The sequence below is a fragment of the Dinoponera quadriceps genome, unplaced genomic scaffold, assembly GCF_001313825.1.
Source record: "Dinoponera quadriceps isolate SergipeBrazil2010 unplaced genomic scaffold, ASM131382v1 scaffold424, whole genome shotgun sequence".
NCBI classification, from domain to species: domain Eukaryota; kingdom Metazoa; phylum Arthropoda; class Insecta; order Hymenoptera; family Formicidae; genus Dinoponera; species Dinoponera quadriceps.
In genome coordinates this window covers 754,870-775,693 of record NW_014554557.1, presented here as the reverse complement: position 1 = coordinate 775,693, position 20,824 = coordinate 754,870, and the positions used below count along the sequence as shown (strand labels likewise).

The 20,824-nt window shown below is 37.7% G+C and overlaps 3 protein-coding genes across 9 annotated transcripts in view; 1 reads left to right on the top strand and 2 right to left on the bottom strand.

Annotated features, from left to right (window-relative positions):
• Window positions 1–148: 148 nt before the first annotated feature.
• On the bottom strand, window positions 149–3,258 carry LOC106752078 (nuclear envelope integral membrane protein 1). Of its 2 annotated transcripts, none has more exons than XM_014633487.1 (8): window positions 3,081–3,258; window positions 2,720–2,832; window positions 2,421–2,643; window positions 2,171–2,337; window positions 1,879–2,088; window positions 1,695–1,813; window positions 688–849; window positions 149–529 (listed from the first exon to the last, which is right to left on the bottom strand). In XM_014633487.1, exons 1-8 carry the CDS (start codon window positions 3,169–3,171, stop codon window positions 415–417), a joined length of 1,200 nt encoding a protein of 399 aa, XP_014488973.1. In that variant the 5' UTR covers window positions 3,172–3,258; the 3' UTR covers window positions 149–414. The 2 variants fall into 2 exon arrangements, with proteins under 2 accessions (XP_014488973.1, XP_014488972.1); XM_014633486.1 differs by having other exon boundaries at window positions 151–529; window positions 1,689–1,813.
• A 1,106-nt stretch (window positions 3,259–4,364) lies between these two features.
• Window positions 4,365–9,405, bottom strand: LOC106752045 (protein MTO1 homolog, mitochondrial). Of its 5 annotated transcripts, none has more exons than XM_014633427.1 (13): window positions 9,295–9,405; window positions 9,152–9,211; window positions 8,825–9,000; window positions 7,680–7,912; window positions 7,170–7,469; window positions 6,883–7,059; window positions 6,346–6,753; window positions 6,043–6,215; window positions 5,368–5,820; window positions 5,143–5,246; window positions 4,970–5,030; window positions 4,633–4,788; window positions 4,365–4,402 (listed from the first exon to the last, which is right to left on the bottom strand). In XM_014633427.1, the coding sequence occupies exons 4-12, from the start codon at window positions 7,882–7,884 to the stop codon at window positions 4,687–4,689; spliced, it is 1,983 nt and encodes a 660-aa protein (XP_014488913.1). In that variant the 5' UTR covers window positions 7,885–7,912; window positions 8,825–9,000; window positions 9,152–9,211; window positions 9,295–9,405; the 3' UTR covers window positions 4,365–4,402; window positions 4,633–4,686. The 5 variants fall into 5 exon arrangements, with proteins under 5 accessions (XP_014488913.1, XP_014488914.1, XP_014488917.1 ...); XM_014633428.1 differs by having other exon boundaries at window positions 8,891–9,000; XM_014633431.1 differs by having other exon boundaries at window positions 8,825–8,995.
• Window positions 9,406–9,559: 154 nt separating this feature from the next.
• The window catches only part of LOC106752046 (protein-tyrosine sulfotransferase), an 86,054-nt gene continuing 74,789 nt past the window's right edge, over window positions 9,560–20,824 (top strand). For both annotated transcript variants that reach the window (XM_014633434.1, XM_014633433.1), the window contains exon 1: window positions 9,560–10,668. The gene's annotated coding sequence lies outside the window, so the exon portion shown is untranslated. The remainder of the gene's footprint in view (window positions 10,669–20,824) is intronic.

Genomic DNA, 20,824 nt, shown 5'->3' with positions numbered 1-20,824 from the left:
GAATTATATTCCAATATATAACGCGATCCATTAATATTTACATACATAAGCAATATTATATTGTTCTTGCATTACAAACGCTATATGAAACAAGGCTTTTTGTTCAGATGTTACGATGATTACAATATTAAAAATGTCCACTGCATTATTCTCTTATAACATAATGACCAGAAACACGTCCAAGTAAATTTTAAGCAAAAATATCTACTTAATTAAATAAATTAATTAAATATAAACCTTCTACCTTGCAGTCTAATCAGACGTGAAACTTCAATTAATTTATACAAACCAAAGTGAACTCTATATTTATATTGATATATTTGAAACATAAGCCGTTCTCAAGTTATAATCACTTCAACTTCCATATTTCGAAGTTTATTTGATTAAATTACTTATATTCATTAATCATATTCATTAATATTCATCATCTGTATACTCATCTTCGTCGAGAATTTTTGAAATTTCGACGTCGTGATCTTCAATTTCCTCTTTGTACAGATGCAAATCTTCTTCCATAAATTTCGCAAACCTAAAAAATCAAGAACCGCATTATTACACAAGTAACTTGAACGTTTTCTATATCCTAGCGTTTTTTTCTATTTTCTATATTCTGTAATAGTTTCAATATTACATATAATAAACTATGATGCATACTTACATGTAATAAACTGTGATACATTCACCTACCTTATAGGGTTTTTTAGTCTTAAAACTGTCTTCCAAGTATTGCATTCCGGACTGGAACAGTAGTCTTGTAATTCTTTTAAAGCTTTCTTAGTTTCCCGTATTCCTTCAAGACGATATTGATCTTCGCTTAACAATTTCCGCTTTTCAGGAAACATGTTTTGCCTCATTTAAGAAGACAAAAAAATAGGCGATATATTACCTTGCTTTGCTCGAGATAAAATAAATATAAAAAATAGTGATATAGACATTATACTAGTATTTAATACATATTTTATATTACTGGATATTTAGAACATTGTAAAAAATGCAAAGCAACTAGCATAAAAAATGTTTAAATGTTTGACCAACTCAATAACACACTTAATTTATTTACAAGGTTTAAGGTATAATTTCTAAATAAAACTTAATTGTGTACAAGAACAATAATATGTAACTTATTTTTATAAATTTTTTTTTAAAACAAAAGAAAATAATGTATTAATGTTTTTGTTATATCGTTAATTAAAATACAACTACTATGTTGTATGCTTTTGTTATATTGTTAATTAAAATACAACTATGTGCAACAATATGCAACATATATAAAAAGCATCAAAAAATTGCTTAAACAAGGAAGTAAAATTTGCATTTTTACTGACTACGAGTATTAAACATTTTATGCAAAAAAATACAACATTTATTAAATCAAAGATACATAACGTTATGCTAGAATAAAATATTCAAAACACGATTAAGACTGCATGATTAAAAAATAATGTTTAAATAATACTCTTAAATATATTTTAATAACACACAACTCGCTATAATGTTTTCAAACGACATTATATATCTGTTAAAATATTATAAATATATGCAGAATATGGATGCGTGCTATATTCAATTAATTAATCTGAAAATGCAAAGTAATAAATGTTTAAACAAATGTATTTTCGTGTAGCACATGACTGTAATTGACGACAAAGCAATAGCTACTAGTATTGTAAATTCAACCATACACTTACCAATACCTTTTTCCTCGTTCCAGCGCTGCTTTCGGAAAATTGTATAAAAGTACAAGTATAACGCAGCATGAAAGAGATGCTTCGCGGAAGTAACTGCTATTATATATCAACACCAATCCTATAATCTACAAAAACGTGAAACCGTTTATACTAGAAAGTTCACAAAAAAATGTTACATAATATAACTTACCTGCAGGAACCATTGTATTATTTGTTTCGTTCTTGAATTGGTAACTGGACCAAAACGATAGCAAATCAAGAAACTGATCAACGATGTTACAAGAATATACCACATGACCCACTCTCTATATTGCATCGCAATCAACTGAGCATTTTCTAATAATACTCGAGCGAGATAAATACTCATTGTTCCAGCAAAAATTAAATACATGTACTTGCCCTTAATGTGAGGCAAAAATATATATATAAGACATTTTGTCAAATATTATATCAATCGAAAATTATTATGTTAAAGTACTTACCCGTGGTACCAATTTCCCTGCCACATATATTAAGATTATGATAGACATAGTAACTCCAAACAAAATGCCACAAGCGTAATAAAACACCGAATTCTGACTTAACATTTTTGCACACCAGAAAATCAAGATACCTGCTACCATTATTGTCAACATCCAGACATTGACACCTAGCAATAGACAATGATATATATTATTATTATATTGTCAATTATAGAAATATACAAAAAAGAGTCTAATTTCAGATGCTTACGTGTCTCTGTCATACTCATTATATATCCAGATTCATTGGAAGAATCTATATAAACGCCTATACATACATCTTCGAAGGGATTAATCTTCAATCGCTTATGTTTTCCTGTGTCGAACAAGTTAAGACTCCACGATCTTTGATTTTCATCGTGTTTTTGGTGAATCTCAAAAGGAGTTTTACCATCGTATAAAGTATATGACTCAGAATTGATATCTAGATGCATCTGCAATTATAGTATTTCTATAATAAACATAATAAAATTGTACAAGTCCACGTGAAATAATTGGAAACTTCCTTACAGTCATAGTCCTCCAGATATGTGTCAAATACTTTGATGTAGCATTATGGCAGTATGTTTTCAGTCCAGGATTATTATTCTCTACACTATCAGCTGCATGCAGAAAGTATACTTCTGGAACAATAAATCACACATGTATCAACATTATATATCATCAAACTAATTTTCTTAACGATACTTTAATTGTGCACTATGTTCTAACAAGATATAACTTCTACCATCCATATTTCTGGAAAACAAGGAAGTTGGCTACTTTTTAAATTTTTTCTATACCTTTAATTCATTACTATATTGTAGTTTGGTAGAATTGGTACATAAATTTGGAATTATCTTATCTCTTAATATAGGTTAAGTAAACTTACTCGTTTCCTCGAGGATACGCCGAGCGTACGCCCATTGAAACATGAGGAAAAATATGAAAAACCATTTTGTAAGTTTAACCTTTCTATCCATTTTTCCAATTACATGGATTTTCTCCTTGCATACACTGTCATACCGTACACCGCTTATCGCTTAACGCAACACTGCGAAAAATTTGAAATAATTCGATACAGAAGCAAGATATATCGTGTCATATGTATCGAGCTATCGCAAAGTGATATATATCGAGTCGCTCACTCGATTAATCGAAATCATTATTGTATATATCCTATATCCGTTTGAGTCCCAAAGAGCGCGATCGCGCTGTTGAGATTTTATGTCGAGAAAACCCAGCACATTTCGAGCATTGTGGACAACTGACGGTGCGTTACCGATTGTCGAAGTCGCAAGCTCAGATTTACTGACGCAAGTACATCACACAGCTCCTTTTAATGTAAATAGTACATTTTACAATATGTAGAATAATACTATAATAATGCAATAATACATTCCAAAATAAAAATTTTTATTTCATTGTTATCTTCTCAATAATTTTTATCGAACAAAACTTGAAATATTTATAAATTTACAGTACGCATATGTAATAATACAGATGTATTTTATAAAATAACGAATTACAAATTAACAATATTTTTGTGTTATGAACAATTTAAATAGAGAGTAATACTTATGGAAGAATACGTCCGATCACTTTGCGAACTGCAATAAATGTGACGGAGCGATGAGAAAAAGACGAGAATCACGTTACCTAACACTTACAAGAAGCGCTATCGCGCCGCTTGGTATTTCTCGACATAAAATAAAACAAGCGCTATCGCGCTGCTTGGGTCTTTTCGTATTCATTTAGTAAAAGCGCGGTTGCGCTGTTTGGGATTCTTCGATAGTGTTTTTTCAATACCCCCCGGGACTCAAACGGTTAAAATCTGTCTTAATATACAAACGATATATGATATATTACATAAAAAGAATCTCTCATAATTACTGAAAGAAGAAATATGAAATGTTCACTACTCCAGATTACTGAAATATGTTATACAAATATATAAAATCTATGGAGTTCTTTGTAATAATGACCCCGAAAAATGCCCGAGCATAATTTATTATAGTTTAAATACATATATAACGAAGAAATTAGTAAAACATTCAAAATAAGACCGCACGATTATATTGTGTGCTTCAATAATATTTACAAATATCAGTTGATAATAGCACATGTTAGAATAATTCGCATGATAGTATACATTTATAAAATTATTACAAATGTATGCAGAATAAATGAATGCTTTATTAAATCTTCTATAATCTGAAACATACAAAATAAACAATACTTAATTTAATGTATATCCATGTACTATATAACAGTGGCTGGCAATGAAATAATAGCTGCTAAACTATATATAAATCATAAATATATATTTATATATACATTTAATGTTTCATTTCTTATTCAGATGTTGATTTCAGAAACTTGTACGAAAATATAAATATAATACAGCTATAATATAGTTATAATAACTTCATCTGAACGATTACCTATATGGTCTTTTTATAGATAACAGCAAATACTGGTTATCATATAATACAATGTTATGCTTTAGCTGTGTACTCGTTGGAGTGATATTTGATATAATAAAGCAACTTTAACACAGCCATAGGTGTCACACCTGAGATTTTATTGGCAGCCGCAATCTGCAAAATAAATTTTAATTAATATAAGTAAAAATAGTTGTTGGAAACGAAAAGCATCGATTATGCGGGAAATGCATTTAAAAATAACGAATATGTCATCAATATTGAGGAAGGACAAGAAAAATTCTCGATATAAATCAAAATTAATTTTTATATGGAACAGATAATAATAAAGATTTACCGTGCGTGGGAGGTACTTTGTGAGTTTCTCTTTATCTTCATTGGATAAATTCAATTTGATGCTGTATGAAAATAAAGTAAATGATTATTAATTCTTTCTAGAAGATTTATACGCGAGATAAAAAAAGACAATAAAATGAATCTTCGACAGTCGTAATTTTTAATTTCTGTTACCTATTATAGTCAATATCTTCGGGTATAATCATTTGCTCATTCTTCCTGATATCATCTACTTGGTGCTGTTGGTCTTCGACAGCAAACGCATATTTTGCTTCTATCTGAAAGCAGTCGACCGAAATTTCTAATAATTTATCTTTTAAAAATAACCACTCTTTCAAGTAGTGAAACTTCTTGCCGAGATGTGTAAGTATCCATTATCCTTATAATTAATTTATATACCTCTACTCTCATCGCCAAAACGGGATCTCCGTCAAAGTAACTCAGTAATTCCGGCAATTTTTCCACTAGTTGCGCAAACGTGAACTCGTTGTTTGGATAACCAAGTATTTCAAAGGCCGACTTAGTACTGATAGACTTGGAGCAACTTAGCTTCATCATACGTCGCCACTTAATGATCGACTGCTTCTCGCTCTTAAGTAAATGTATGGCCTCCTGTATTTTACGTTGGATTTCCCACGTCCTGTCCATTCTTTCGCGCGAAACGCAACCAATTTTATAGCCTTTCTCCGTCAATCTACAATCGGCATTGTCCGGACGCAGACTCACGCGAAATTCTGCTCTGCTAGTGAACATCCTGTATGGTTCGGTGGTACCCTGCGTTGTTAGATCGTCGATGAGGACGCCGATGTAACCCTCGGTTCGACTTATCACAAGTGACGGCTTCTTTAATATCTGAACACAGGCGTAAATAAATTCGTTTATTTCGACGTGTTACAGTAAAGTTGATTAATTCGGCAAATTTGATAAAATCTCTGGCGATTTTGTAGAATCATTCCTATGGAACACTTCGATAGAATTATCGGTATCTTTTATGTGTATAATATTTTATAGAAAATAATGTACTGACTGGAGTGAAGTTTTTTGCATAGAAAAGATTCTTCTAAAGCTAATCACCTTAGCGGCTGCGTTGACACCCGCAACGATACCTTGCGCAGCTGCCTCCTCGTAGCCAGTAGTGCCATTTATTTGTCCAGCAAGGAACAGCCTTGGAATCTTTTTGGTCTCCAACTCGGGCGTCAATTCTCTAGGATCTATGTAGTCGTATTCAACACCGTAACCAGGTTTTACTGCGCAAACATACAAATGAAATTATTAATCTATAAGTTGACAAAATCGTAGTAATAAAGAAACTGAAAATCCGTTCAATTTGTAACTTGTCTTATAAAAATCGATAGTGGAATTGCATGTGACAATTACCTAGACGTGCGTTTTCTAGCCCCGAGATACATTTGACAAGTTCCACCTGTTTTTCTTCCGGTAGAGTGCAAGACAATCCGCTGGGATAAATTAACGGCGAATCCAGACCTTCCGGCTCCAGCCAAATTTGGTGTGTCTGGTTTGCGAAGCGCAAAACTTTGCTCTCCACACTCGGACAATAGCGCGGACCCGTTACTTCTTCTGTCACATGCAGATTGCAGTGCATATTGTCTCTTATGATTCTCGCGACGTTTTCGTTTGTGTGCGTCAGGTATGTCAGTACTTGCTCGTCCGGCGATAACCACACTTTATCATTCATAAATGAAAACGGTATAGGAGATTTATCTGCTGACCGCTCTATACACTTTGTAAAATCGATGCTCTCCTTTTCCAGTCTTGGCGGCGTGCCTAAAATGAAAAAAAAAAAAGAAATAAATCGCCAGAACATTTTTGAAATAATTTATAAATATAATGCGTGAATGCGTTTTTAGTTCGTTTTGAACACATGCAAGCGTGGTGTGAAAATGTCACCCTTACCAGTTTTTAATCTTCCTATTCGAAATCCGAGTCTGTCTAGCGTATTTGCCAAGCCGATACTTGGTTCGTCGTCCATTCTACCTGCTGGCCTCTTCTCCAATCCAATATTTATTTGGCCCTTTAAGAAAGTTCCCGTGGTTATAACCACCGCATCGCCGAATATCTTCGTACCATCTTCTACAAAGTAATATGGTAATATAAACTTGATGACAGTTAAATCAAGATGAAATAATTCTTGAAATTCTTCTATTTTTTTTGCCTCGTGTATTATATATTTTCAAACATACTGAGAATCACTCCACGACACGATAAACACTCGTTTGCTAGAATCAGATCTTCTACGGAAGATTCACAGATATGCAGTCTCGGCATGTTGAAGAGTTCTGCCTGAAGATGCTTCTTGTACAGCTTCCTATCTATCTGAGCCCTGAGACCCCACACCGCCGGTCCCTTACTCTTGTTCAGAACCTTATAATGTATACCCGAGATGTCGCATATTCGGCAGCACACTCCATCCAAAGCGTCTACCTCTCTCATGAGATGACCTTTTCCGATTCCACCAAAGGACGGATTGCATGACATCTCTCCTACATGTGCAATGTAAATGTAAAAATGTTTAGCAAACTGGAATAAGTATTATCTTCGATCGGCTTTCAGTACTTTTATTTTGATTTGTTAATCCATAAATAAATTTTGTTGTATTACTGATAGCATTAAGATTACACGGAAGTGTAATTTAATTAGATTATTACTGCTAAAGTACAGTTATAATTTTTTTTAGATTGTTTGGAATGTACCTATAGTACTTTTCTTTTGAGTGACCAGCAACGTCTTTGCACCCATTCTGACAGCAGCTGCAGATGCTTCGGTTCCAGCATGACCACCACCAACGACTATCACATCATATTTGTCTTCGCTGCTACTGATAAGACTTCTGAATTGCAACCTGTTGTGCTCGGAACGTATGCTACGTAAAGACGTTCCGATTCTAGTAAGAATCATCTTGTTGTCCTATTATTCTGTATACTTTCTGCAAAGATAAAACGTTTTTATTTATATAAGAGATTTATATTATTTCAAAGATGCTTTGTATAATAATGGAAAAATTAGAAAAATAAAAATCTGGCAAGTTTTAAAGATTCCAAAAATACTTGATTTATACATTTGTTTCAGAATAATTAAGAAAATAGATTTAGTGTCATCACAATAATTACAATTTGGATCAATAATTATTATTTTGAGATGAGATGTAATAAATAACGAATTGTGTTGAGATGCAAGGAAGCAAATTTTTGTCATATTTAAAATAACTATAAAATAATTATTCAGAATACTATTGTTTATAATAGAAAATTAATAAGACAGTAAAGCATAAAGATAAACATTTATTACATTGTTGTACAAATGATATATCATTAGAAATAAAAATGAACAGAAAGATGTATTAAATATGCTGATTTGACAGCACATATTCTTGACTCTTCAAAGCTCTGTATAATGAACTGTATTTAATTACATTCTGAATTCTTGATAGTATTAGTCTTTTGCACAAATCTTCCTTGCTAATAAATTTCAAATCTCTATATGCAAGATTGTTAAAAAATTCTAAGACAAAGTCAAAACAATTCATAATAATCTCATCATAGTTAATGGATCTCCATTTGAGATCTTTCAACATGAGTGATAATGTATTGTCCCATTGAACAGTCCAGGCAACAGACACAACTTTGAATGCAACGCAATCAGTCCATCTTGCAACATCATTCACTATCAAGCCATCTTTATCGAATTCAATGATATTTGCAGCGGAATCAACTATTCCGATGTGCAAGTCTTGTGTGGCATCATAATCCTCAAGAAAGCTACCTCGAGCGGGACGAATAATGACACTAGTCGGATTATGAGCGGCATTTGCGAGTGGATATGGAATGCGAAACGGAACTACAAAGAAATCCCGGATATGTGACAAGCAAACTGGACACGTCGTCGGGACATTCTTGCATAGTACACTTTTCGCCGGGCAATGACGAAAACACATTATGCCTGGGTCGTTGTCCATGGCGAGAACGATGGAGGAGACGTTAATTCGCGACATGCACGCTTTGCATCATTTCTGCGCTAAAAACGAAAGGGAGAAAAGAGAAAAAGTAACGGAAACTTAAGAAGGTAAAAAATTATAAAATTCGCGAGCAGAATGTCACGCAAAATTAATTTGTGAGTTCGTTAGGTTGTGGTGACAATCCAACCTAACTTAACCTATGTAACTTACTTCTTTAACTGATTTTATCCAGCGAGATCTACGGTGGAAATACGCTTGCACATGTTCCGTCTATAAGTTGAATAACATAATTGCCATCTCATTTTGTTAAAATAATCAGGTAATAATCAAATACCAAATGATTTAACTTTAACCTTTTCTCTTTCTCTTCCTTTAACAGAAGCGTTCGATTCTTATTTCACACCTTCAACCTTTGATATCAGATTGGAGGTTAGTTCCTTTCAGCTGAGCTTCCTGTACTGGTGCAGAAATTGTAACAAAGTGTAGAAGTGTAATTAAAATTCAACAAAGTGTACCAAATTTTTCGAAACATGCAGATGTATGAAGCTAGTGACTTTTCGCGATCGTTACATGCCTGATTGTTTCTCCTAGTGATGTTTTTTTACGCAATATTATACAAAACGTCACAAGAGCCTTCCATTTTGTCAAATAACGATAAGGAGGTCGGTTGCGAGTTTCCACGGGATTTTCTCACGGTATTTATTATCTATCTAAGTCCACGAAGTGCTGACAATACAACGAACAGAAGAAACTAATATAAAACGACATCGATCAAGCTAAGTAATTTTAATCTAAACACGCAGGAAACGATAATGCGCTTTACAACGCAAAAACTTGTTTCCCTCGAAATCAATGATCGAAGGCGATATAATTTCGTCAAGTCCAACTTTTGACTCTATAAATACGCAAAAGAGGATGTAGCCACTGTAGCATTTTCCATTTTCCATTATTTGCGACGAAACATGAGAATAAGCAAGTCTACTTTTTTTAGACGTTTTTCTTGTATTTTCTTACAATTTTCATTCTTTTTCCCTCTCCTGCTCTCGAATCTCAGATACATACGTATATAAATATCTATTTTATGTTGAATATAGAAAGCATAACGTAAGAGAGAAAGTATCACCTGAGCGCGAGTTTCGGAAAAATTATACTGGTTTCGATCTTTGCTCGGCATTCATATTCCTGTAATTTTAATTGCCTATCGGCATCTAAATTCATCGAAAAATATCGTTCGTGTTGTCTCAGTGCTTTATTTCATAAGAACGATAAAACAAAAAAATCGTAATCTCTCTCGGTTGTCTCGTTTACGCTGAAGTTCAGTACTTGAGTTCCGGAGTGGCGCGCGCAGCCGGCCTCCCCCCGGCTCCCCCTTGGCGCCATCACCGCCGCCGCGTCGGTCGCCAGTTGCAGCTGACCGATGGGAGCGTTCGGAGCGTTGTTCGCGCGTCGCGTTTCGCAGATCTCGCGCTCATGCGTGTCCTCTCGCGTACGCTCTCGTGCGTGCCTCGCGATTGTCATCGTCACGCGTCGCCGTCAGTGAGTCGTCGCGTGTGATTTATCGCGAGTGACTCTCGCCACGCATAGAACCGGCGTCAGGGAACGACGATCCTCGCGCATCCTACTCCTCGTTGCGAAACGGTGAAAGGCGCGGGACGAAGACGAGACTCCGGACCGTCGCCGACGGATTCCGGACGGGTCGCAGACTGCCACGGCCAATAGGACACAGGGTGAGTACTGATCATTTCTCGCTTTTCCCATGCTCGCGACTTCGCACGGCCGTTCGACCAAAGGTTATCGCTACAAACGATGAACTCAAATTTCACGCTGTCACTAAGAACGTGAAGTTTGGCATCTTGAGATACTTAAGTTTCCGAGTGTCAATGCGATAGCTTCACGCAGTTCGCGCGTCAACTACCGTGATTGAAATTTGTCACGCAGTCGCGCGTTGTTAACGCATTTCCGGGACGATGCTGCGCGACGCACATTTCGCGACTCGGCGTGATCGTCATTGTTAATTATTAGAATCGCGTTGACAATCACGAAGACAGTGCGTACCGTGGTACGTGTGTGAGGAAAGTACGTCTCCGTCCCGCACGCGAGAGTCGCGTTCTCACGGCTCGAGGTGACTGACACCTGATGCGTCGATGAGCACCGTGCGTAGAGATGCGGTATTTATTCGTCGAATAGTGACACACATTCCTCGGGAGTACGCGAGAGAAGATCGAGCGTCGTTTTCTAACCTTAAAATAGCGTCGTATCTGTCGCCTGGAGCCGAAGGATCGCCCGTTATGTCACGGTAAACATGGATTTTTTCAAGCGACGAGAACGCGGGAGAGAAATCGCATAACTTGCACTTGCCTCACTCTTGGCGCGTCCTTGATTGAAGGACCACTTTCGACACCCGTGATTGTCCCCGTGTTTCCTACTTTCACGGTTTATTTTTATCAGTATTCACGATGCCGGAAAATATTGATCTTGTGACTAATACCGTAATCGATATATATGGTATAATTTCACATACTTCAGATAATTCGAAGTTACTTGGAGACGATTAAAATCGATATTTTACGCCGTGAATTCGTTTAAAGAAAAGCAGTGAAAATAAATAAGTGATTGCAATATCAAGTTGGAGATTAAGACTGTATTTCTTAATAAATAAAACATCGACAAATATCACGAACGCAGTGCGGAATGCTGTTATGCTTAATTTTACTCTGACGCGCGATTCAGGAATGTAACACGGCAAACACGACTTATCGGTGGCGGGTTTATTTATCCGTTTGCGCGCCTGAGGTCCGGCGTTACGTGTGAAGTCTAGAGAATCACTCGCTTAGAAAGTGAATACTCTCTGCCTTTCGCGTAAGGTTTAAAAAGATCAACCTCTTCAGGAATGGATGTACTACAGTCGGAAAGAAATTATTAAAAATAATCAATATATAGACATATGTCAATCATATGATGGAATTTCTTCTTTGCTTATCGGGGACTTACATAGGCGATTATTTATTCACAATAATGTTATATTTTTTTTTTAACAATGTTTGAATATACATTGAAACATGTATTTGAATACGTACATATCGTATATAACGAGAGAAATTTATGGTCTGCTGTAAATTCTATAGGTGTTGATTTGTAATTCTTTTCACCTGTGTCTGGCATTGTTATTGCACCGAAAATAACAAATATCTATTAATGTTAATATATTGTTTTTAAATATCTATTATTGTTAATATGTTGTTTTTTTTCTCTTGTCAGTATTAATGAAGAATAATGATAAATAATAAAAGAAAATCATGAAAAAATAAAGTTATCATTTTATTACTTTTACTCATTAATTTTTAAGTTTCAACATATGGAAAACAGTAATAAATACCCGTTTCTGGTATAGTTAATGCAAATGAACTAAAATTTCGACTCTGAATGTATTTCTGAAGATGTTAAATTTTCAAAAGTATGAATATATAGGCAAATATGTATCTCCAACGCGCTCACCGACGACAGCACGAATATATAAAATTCAAAGGTATAAATATTCATACATTATTCTGTGCAACTGTTCAACTTCGATATTTGACATTTTTTGGTAACTAAGCTTTAAATTGAGATTGCGCAAAATTTCACTGAATATTGAATGACAAGTAATATTTCGTCATATATTTTCGTCTGAAACTTCATTCGCGAAAAATCTTCCTCTTTATTATTATGTTACTCCGAACTTTTTAACTTATATGTGGATCGTTTCTGTCGCTAGTATTTCGACTATTCTACCACTAAAAAAAAGAATTGAGAATTTCACATGGAGGAGTAACGGTACACATTTACTTACCTAATTCTAGGACATCGTGTACTCTGTCGCGGGATATTTGCGGCGTCGTTTTTTACTGATTTCTTTTTTTTTTTAATGCGACGGGTAAACGTGCCGTTGAAATTGCGCTGTCCGGCCGCAAGATATACGAAAAAAAGTCGTGGCAATTAAAATCGCCCATGGGTCTTAACGGTTTTTTGGTCCCAACGAGAGACTTCGCGATTAGTGTTGATTTTGCTTTTATTAAAATATCGAAGCGTCAGTAATTTTCGAAATATGAACCGACCGAACATGAAACTGCGAACGGAATTTCCTGCTGAAACGGCACTTAGTAACAAAACCTTATTATTCATCCGAATGGACTTTAACCTTTCGAAGTTTGAACTCTGCGTTTACTTATCGGGATAATTAATGTTGAGTATTACAAAGTTGTGGCGGATGAAACGCTTTTCTCTGAGATCTTCTTCGAAGCGCGGCCAATTGCGAGTTTATCGAGATGTCTGTCTCAGTAACTAACTTTTAACTGTAAAACGCAGAAAATACGTGCCAGAAAGCACACACACAACAGTACGCATACTCCCATTACAGATATGATGTCGGAGATATAATCCTCTATGTAGTATGATAGGTTTGCGAGAAAAATTTCATATATTATTCTCTAAGTGGCAATTTAAACGATATACATTTCCGCGGTATGACCCGTGGGACATTTACAAGTTAAGAACAGAAATTCTGGAACACTCTGTGGACGAGGTTAATAACTATAGTAAAGGCTTCAGTAATTTAAGCGACATGACTAATTCCGTGTCGGTTTGAATAAAGCCATTTCGTGAAATTACATTAGCGTTTCGTAAGTAATTTCATACGGCATTCGTACGCAGCGGCCGTGTTACAACGCATCGCTGCAATTTCACCGCTAATCGGTCGTATTGCGCGCAAAATATTTACATATGCCCTATCCGTTAGCTAACTCTACTGTTTATGTAATTAACCTAATTAATAATTAATTCCAGACGCGCTACACACACCACTGTAGCGTGTTTCGTTGTAGCGATAATGATCGCATCGCCTTACAGTAATTTGCATACCTATTAGGGAAATTAAATGTACTGCATCGCATAATTATAGGCGTAACGTGCGTGTCGCCGAAAAGAGGTTATTATTTATATATATATATTAATCATTCATACAATTGCGTAATTTCAATGCTCCCTTTCTCTCTTTACCAACTTTACCCTTACATCTATATATCATGCAGCATATTTTTTTATTTACACATGAACGAGAAATATACGTATCATAAAATTCAATATATATATAATACATTTGTATAATAATTTTTATATTCAATTGCATATGTCATTAGTTAAGTCCGATGGGCGTGACTGTCTGCGAGAGAAAAAGCTAACAACTGAGCCCGCGCGCCGAGAGATCTTGATTTAATTGAAGATACGTGTACTTCTCTCTAACGAAATAAAGCTCATCCATATTCATTTTCGACTTGTAGAAGAAGCGTTATAAATTATTCTTGCGGTATCGCGAAATTAACCGAGTACAATACCGTAGCGCCATGAAAGGCGCAATGGAGCTCGGATGGCACGGATGGCACGAAAATAAATATACGGCACCGCTAACGGCGCTGCCACGCCGCCGGTAAGTCGATATCGCGAACGTTATACGGGCCGTCGAGCAAAAACAATAGCAGCTAAAAAGAGAGAGAGAGAGAGATAGTGTGTGTGTGAGGGAAAGAGAGGGAAGAGTGAAGATAATCCGAACGGAAAACCGAGTCGTTTTCCCGCGAACGTGGACTCGTACCGGAAATGTATCGTTTACATCTTTTCATCGGCACCATGCTCGTAAAAGAATGAGCGCGTTATTACAAACACCGTGTGATTACGGGTAATCTGTATAGTCGCGTTTACCGCTCGTTATCCTGTTCGCGAAACGAGCTGCGCTATGGCATTTTTCTTTCATTATCTTTCCGCTATGCTGCGACTCATCGTTTCGTTACGCGCTCGTTCGGTGCGAATAAGGATTTTTTTTTAATTAGAGGATGACGACGGTGTTTTAGCAAATTGACGAGGATAATCAGGTTAATGAGATAAACGTTGCTTCTCGGACGCTTCGATCTACAGGCGGAAATCTCTTTAAATTACGTCGGGTATTTTTTTTTTTTTTTTATTTACTTATTCACGCGAGAACGAAAGAGCGTATATAACGAATGTTCATTTAGAAGTTGCTCAGTTTTTAATTACATTCAGTCAGAAATGTGTTTAAATTATACGCAGTACGCGATCGAGATCTTCTGTGGATTAGAGGAGACTGTAACCGGCGAGATTGTTCTCCTTCGTGCGGTATGATTAAGCCGCGTTACGCAAATCTCGACTTAGAGATTGAAAACCGCGAGTTTGCGGATCGAGACGTCCGGGAAACGAAGATTAAGATTCAAGGTTCGGGCGTCTTAATCTTTATGACTATGGAGTATCCCGGAACGCTCGATTCTATTTTTTAATGACAGATCTCTTGACGCGAACTTAGACCGCATCGTTTTCACCGTGATGCATGAAACATGCCGCGAGGATTACTTTCAACGGGCGCCGGCTTACTTTTCTATTTGTTTGCCTTGTTTTTTCCTACGCGATAAGAATAATTAATTAGTTTGCACTCGCTGCATATGTTGTATCGCCCGTGAGAAACTTATCGTGGCAGGCACGGGAGAATTTTACTTTTTATTGTTTCGGAAAGCGGCGTGAGATACTCTTTCGCGAGTTTCATAAGCCGTAGATAAACCGCGCACGACGCTGCACCGTCGTAACCGTATATCGCTTAAAGGCTCTCTTACTTGTTAAAATTTACGAGAACGGATAGCTCGTCCCATACGCGTAACACGATAATCGTGCGAAAGTAAAACCGCGATACTTGGCGTGTACCCCGAAATATCGCGGGTACCGCGATAATGAAGATAATACCCAGTTAGTTGGTATTTCATCTCACGCGCGTTCGTGCACGACCGACCCCCGTTTAATTGCGCGAACAACGCAGCATCTGTATCGCGTATCTTAATCACCGGCAGTCCGAGCACAATCCGTCGTCTGAAAATTTGATAGCGACAAAACCGACGGACCGTTGTCCGTTTCCCCGCTTCCCCCAGCTTCTGGTGCCCCTGGAGTTCGCGATAATTGTCGCGACTGTTCGATTCGGTCACAATAGGGCGGGTTAAAACCGGACAATCCCGGCCGTCGTTCTCGCACGTGCACGCCATTTTGAATGGTTAACGCGTGTACACGCGAAAATCCAACAGTGTCCTTGTTTCCGACGTTTGAACACGGACGCGACGGCGACGGCGTTATCCATAAATCAAGGCCGGCGCCGACGTCGTGGTGCATCGTCGTCGCTGGTGAATCGCGCGTGTAGATATCGATAAAGCTCCGCGCATATATACACACACACATACACGTGCGTACGAATGCATGTGCGTCTCGCCGTCGTTGCCGATATCTAAGCTGCGAAACGCATCGCGTCTCAGAAAGGGACGTGTCCACAAAAGAGGAGATAGATATACGGCGAGACGAGCGGCCGAAACGATATTCTCATCCGTGAAGGATGCTGTGTGTGCAAGCGGCTTAACGCGACGCAACTTCGCCAGTACACGTGTATCCTTCCTCCGTACACATACCCCGGCACGGAGAAAGAAATCCGGCCCCTCGAGATTGAGCCCCACGGAGGACAGTTTGTTTGACCAACTTGTTGCGGACGTATGTACATCCCTCCGTTCGCATCGAATTCGACGATGTTACGTCATTTCATTGCAACGCACAATAGAGATTGAGATACCCTGAAAAGTGACAAAAACTAAAGTCAAAATATCGATAAAATATTTAAATTTTTGTAGATACTTTTACATATTTCGTACGTACGTACGAGATGATTATATTCGTAGTATAACCAATCTAAAAAATCGGCATATGTATTTTCCAAGAAATTTCGATAAAACTTTCTATTCGCCATATTGTATCTGTCATTTCCAATTCAACATTTTAAATTTTAACGTCATTTTTGAAATCAGCGATGTAAAAACTTTTTTATGGCCATTTTCGTGTTTATACTACGATTCGTCTTTTAGTTATCAAATATTGGCACGATGATATGATGGATCTCTTATCTACCATGCACAACACATCGTTCGGTCTCTGCCTGGTGACGTAGTTGTGTCGTGGCTATCTTCGATGACGGTTCTCCGCGGAAAACCGGTCTCTCGGAGCTCGAGAAAAACCGTGTCCCGTCGATTCTCGGAAGGAGATTAAGGAAATCCTAAAGTTGCGAGAGTTACTTCTTCCCCACGTCTTTCCGTCTCGCGTCGGATCGTACGTGCTTCTCCCGCCGGCGCCGATCTGCGATATTTCTCCCCGTGAGTTTGCGCGATATATTTCTGATATGTGAGAAAATATAGATTTCTAATTTAGGTTCGGCTTTTGTGAGAAAGAAAATCCCTTCGTTCGCACACGTCGTGTGCACCGTTCTCTCGTGCCTTGAAGATTTACGATCTCGCCACGCAGCGCGCGAGGAGTTCATTTCGAGGGAAAATGAAGTCTGCGGAAACGCATTCGTCAACGAATCGTCGTACGCGCGTGCACAGTCGATGAGCAAACGCGATTTCCGCGTGGATGGTCCCTCGATTCAAGATCGATCGAACGGTCGTTTAAAACGCGACTGGTCGGCGGGGGCGGCTCCGCGGGGGAAGAGATCGCAAGCCGGAGGTTTAGCGTAAACGCGGCCGCAACGTTCCGCAACAACGTTTGCGCGCGGGCGCGATCCGAATTCATCGCGGTGGTATCGCGCTCTCTAGCCGAGGCCGACGATCATTCACGGTTGTTCTGTTTCCGATAGTTAAACTCCACCGCTGCCTTACGCACATGACGTAAATCACTGGCTGCAATCTCGGTATCTCGTAATTTACGGGATGAACGACCCGACACATTCGCGCGGGGTCGCGGGCTGTACGGGGTGTTTCGTGAAAAAGGGCTATGGACGTTTCGGAACGTGTGAGGAAATGGAGCCTTCAAGTTCTGTGAGAATTTTCCCTCCACTCGATCGTGCGATCCCGCGTGTCTTAAACACGCCGCTGCGTTTATCCGACATAGATGTTTGCGGAAAAACGGACGAAACCCTTTATCATTATACATCGATACGAGAGATGTTGAATTAATTAAATTCGCCTAGATCCCCACCGAGGCCGCGTTTATTTCTCGTCGAGTTTAATTTAATTAATTAATTTTGTCGCCGTTTAATTAATTTATCGCTGTTTCTCTAAATGCTGGAAATTTATGTCGAAAATCCGACGTTACAAACGTGCAGAGTGACTCGACGCGACAGAGGCTTCGTGTAGCCCGCGTACAAGTTCTTCGGGATACGCTGAGCGGGCGGTCGTTAAGCTCGTTAATGAATCGTCAACCGGTCGCATGTGCAGCGCGTTTCTATTAAATAGGTCATACGCGTAAAATGTACCGCTGTTCGTCGCGGAGAGCGTCATGAAATATTCAACGCTACGCGACACCGTGACGCATTTATTTCGATCTCGTCGTCGAATCTTGCGGGATTTCCTGCCCACGTCGTGACTCTGGCACCCGAGAGGCAGACGAACGAAAGACTGAAACTCATTTTATCGTACACTTGAAGCGTCTAGTTTTTACTTTTGATTTGCCGAACGATCGAAAAATGAAAGGCTCCGGCGAATTGAGTCTCAGTGGTGCAAATAAATACGTTACCCTCATAACTTAATTTACAGGGGAGTTCACTTTAACCGAGTTTTAACTCAAGCTTTAGTTGCCTAGATATTTAATGTTGAAGATTAAGAAGTTATGAGAAAAATGGTATCCTCTTTAAACTTCCTCTAGGGAAAACTCTCTGCTCTAAATTGGCCGAGGAAAAAATTAAAGAGTAAACCGACCTCGGTTCCTCCGTACTCTTGTTTTATAATATCCCGCAGATTCTTGACGTTTGCTTGAACAATTTTTTATTTAAACGTCTTCGAATCGTAAAGCACAACCATAGCGGTCATCTTTTTTATCGTATTCTTTTGTTCTTAAACCAATGTAATCAGAATTAATTTCAAAAGCTGATTGTGTTCTGCATAATTCATATATTATTTAACATATTCACTATACCAGCGTCACATATATATGCAAACAAATTATTCCATGCCCATGTCATTCTTTTCTTAATACCTTCTAAACTAAAAATAGAATTTTAATAAAAAACTACTATAGGATATTAAAGATTAATATGATATTATACACACAAATGTTAGAATTATTGACCATTTTGTTTTGAAAATACAGCGGTATAAAGTTCATAATTTATAGTAATATTCGAAACGTATTTACATATACATATATTAATATATATATATGTTTAAATACTTATATACTTCTCTATATATCTTTATTAGATCAACTGACATATAAATACAGCATATAAAAGGATAAAAAATAAAAATATTTTCGTAATTGTAATATTTCGTACATATGTCTACCTCAACTTTATTTCGAATTAATATTTTTTATTTATTAATATTAATATTTTTTATTATAATTAATATTATTTAGGTAGTGAAATAAATACATAGATAAATATATAGAAACGTAATTTTTCGCTTGATAAATACTATATGTATGAGTGGTCCCCTTGATGCGCCACTGAAAGTACGGCATTAATGAGCAATATATCTCTAAGCTTGTTTCGTCCTCTTCCTCACGATATAAGTACATCAAAAGCGACAATTATTGTCCAAAGGTTAACTTACATGTCGTAAATATGTCGGCAGCGATAATTTGGCCTTAAGGATTTGCTTCCCTTTTGCCTCTCACGTGCGGAACTAACGTTCACTGACGCGATTACAATTGTTAGTCCCGACAGACACGCGTAGACTCCTAAAGGGCGCATTAGGGATATATTCGAAGCGGCGAGACATGAACGCGAAATGCAATAACGTGTAACTTGCGTTCGTGTTACTTAATTCGATTATGCGGACAAGACGCGTGCCGCGAATCGCGCATCGAAACCAGTTTCCCACCGGCACCGGTTTCCGCTCCACTAATTTCCGTTGGAGATCTGTCCATGGTCAACGTGAGAAAATGTTGTTTGTATATCGAGATGACGTCATTCTGCGCGATGGAATTTTCGTTGGGATATGAATTCGCGAGCCGTGCGACTTTTTCACCGACGGCTAATTCAACTGACCGAGGAAACGTTCGAGCATGATTCGTCGCCTTTTATCGTTTCCAAGAAAAAGTTCTAAGAAGTCTAAAGAATGATTTTTATAGTCATTTTTACACGACACACAAGTCTTTAAAATCTATATTTTGGTCAGCGTAATCGTCGCAAATTAAGTTCACCGGCAATTGTTAATATGATTCATTTTTTCACATGTGTTAATTTCCTAAATTAAAATACATACCATTATATATTACGCTTAATTTTCGTTGTACAACGTAGAAACGAGAGCGATCGCATTCACAATCTCAGATGAAAAATGTAATTAAAATGAAAGCAATGATGTGTGAAATTCACAATCTAGATTGCAATCGAATGTACTTCGATGTCGTCAGATCTACGTCTAGTAGGTCGAAAGGATACATTCTCTCGGCTGACCGAAAGCACGAGAGGAAAACGGGATTTCATTTTTTTACAGCTCGGAAATTATCAGCCTCGCGATATTCTCGCCGAGAAAGAAATCGGTTCCGATTTAGAAAAGATACAGCCCGGCAACGCTGGCTTTTCATTTCCCGGCAGTGTCGCGTATCGCCGGTATTGTCTTCGGGGTATCGTAGTCTTCGGGCTCTCACGCGTTCTTGAAAGAACGCTATATGCAAAGTTAACGTAAGGATATCAGCGTGCAACATGAGGCGCGGAATTTTCTTACGCGCTAGAGATAGACGGGGCCCGTATTTTCGCCGAAGGAGGTCTCTTAAACGTTAATGTTATGCAAACGCGAGATACGAGCGGAGTCGTCGGGCAGGTTCGCCGTTCGCTCCGTTTCCGCCGCGGTGTTAGGTTGCAGATAAGACCGAAGAAGT

What these genes read in the sequence shown, in the direction of transcription:
- LOC106752045 (XM_014633427.1), bottom strand. Translation starts at nt 7,884, where the DNA reads ATGATTCTTACTAGAATCGGAACGTCTTTACGTAGCATACGTTCCGAG. An exon ending in AATAGGAAGATTAAAAACTG is followed by an intron (nt 6,754 to 6,882) that starts GTAAGGGTGACA and finishes TTTTCATTTTAG; the next exon opens with GCACGCCGCCAAGACTGGAA. An exon ending in TTTTGGCGATGAGAGTAGAG is followed by an intron (nt 5,247 to 5,367) that starts GTATATAAATTA and finishes GACTGCTTTCAG; the next exon opens with ATAGAAGCAAAATATGCGTT.
- LOC106752078 (XM_014633486.1), bottom strand. Translation starts at nt 3,171, where the DNA reads ATGGATAGAAAGGTTAAACTTACAAAATGGTTTTTCATATTTTTCCTC. An exon ending in AATGAGTATGACAGAGACAC is followed by an intron (nt 2,338 to 2,420) that starts GTAAGCATCTGA and finishes GTCTATTGCTAG; the next exon opens with GTGTCAATGTCTGGATGTTG. An exon ending in GAACGAGGAAAAAGGTATTG is followed by an intron (nt 850 to 1,688) that starts GTAAGTGTATGG and finishes TTCTTAAATGAG; the next exon opens with GCAAAACATGTTTCCTGAAA.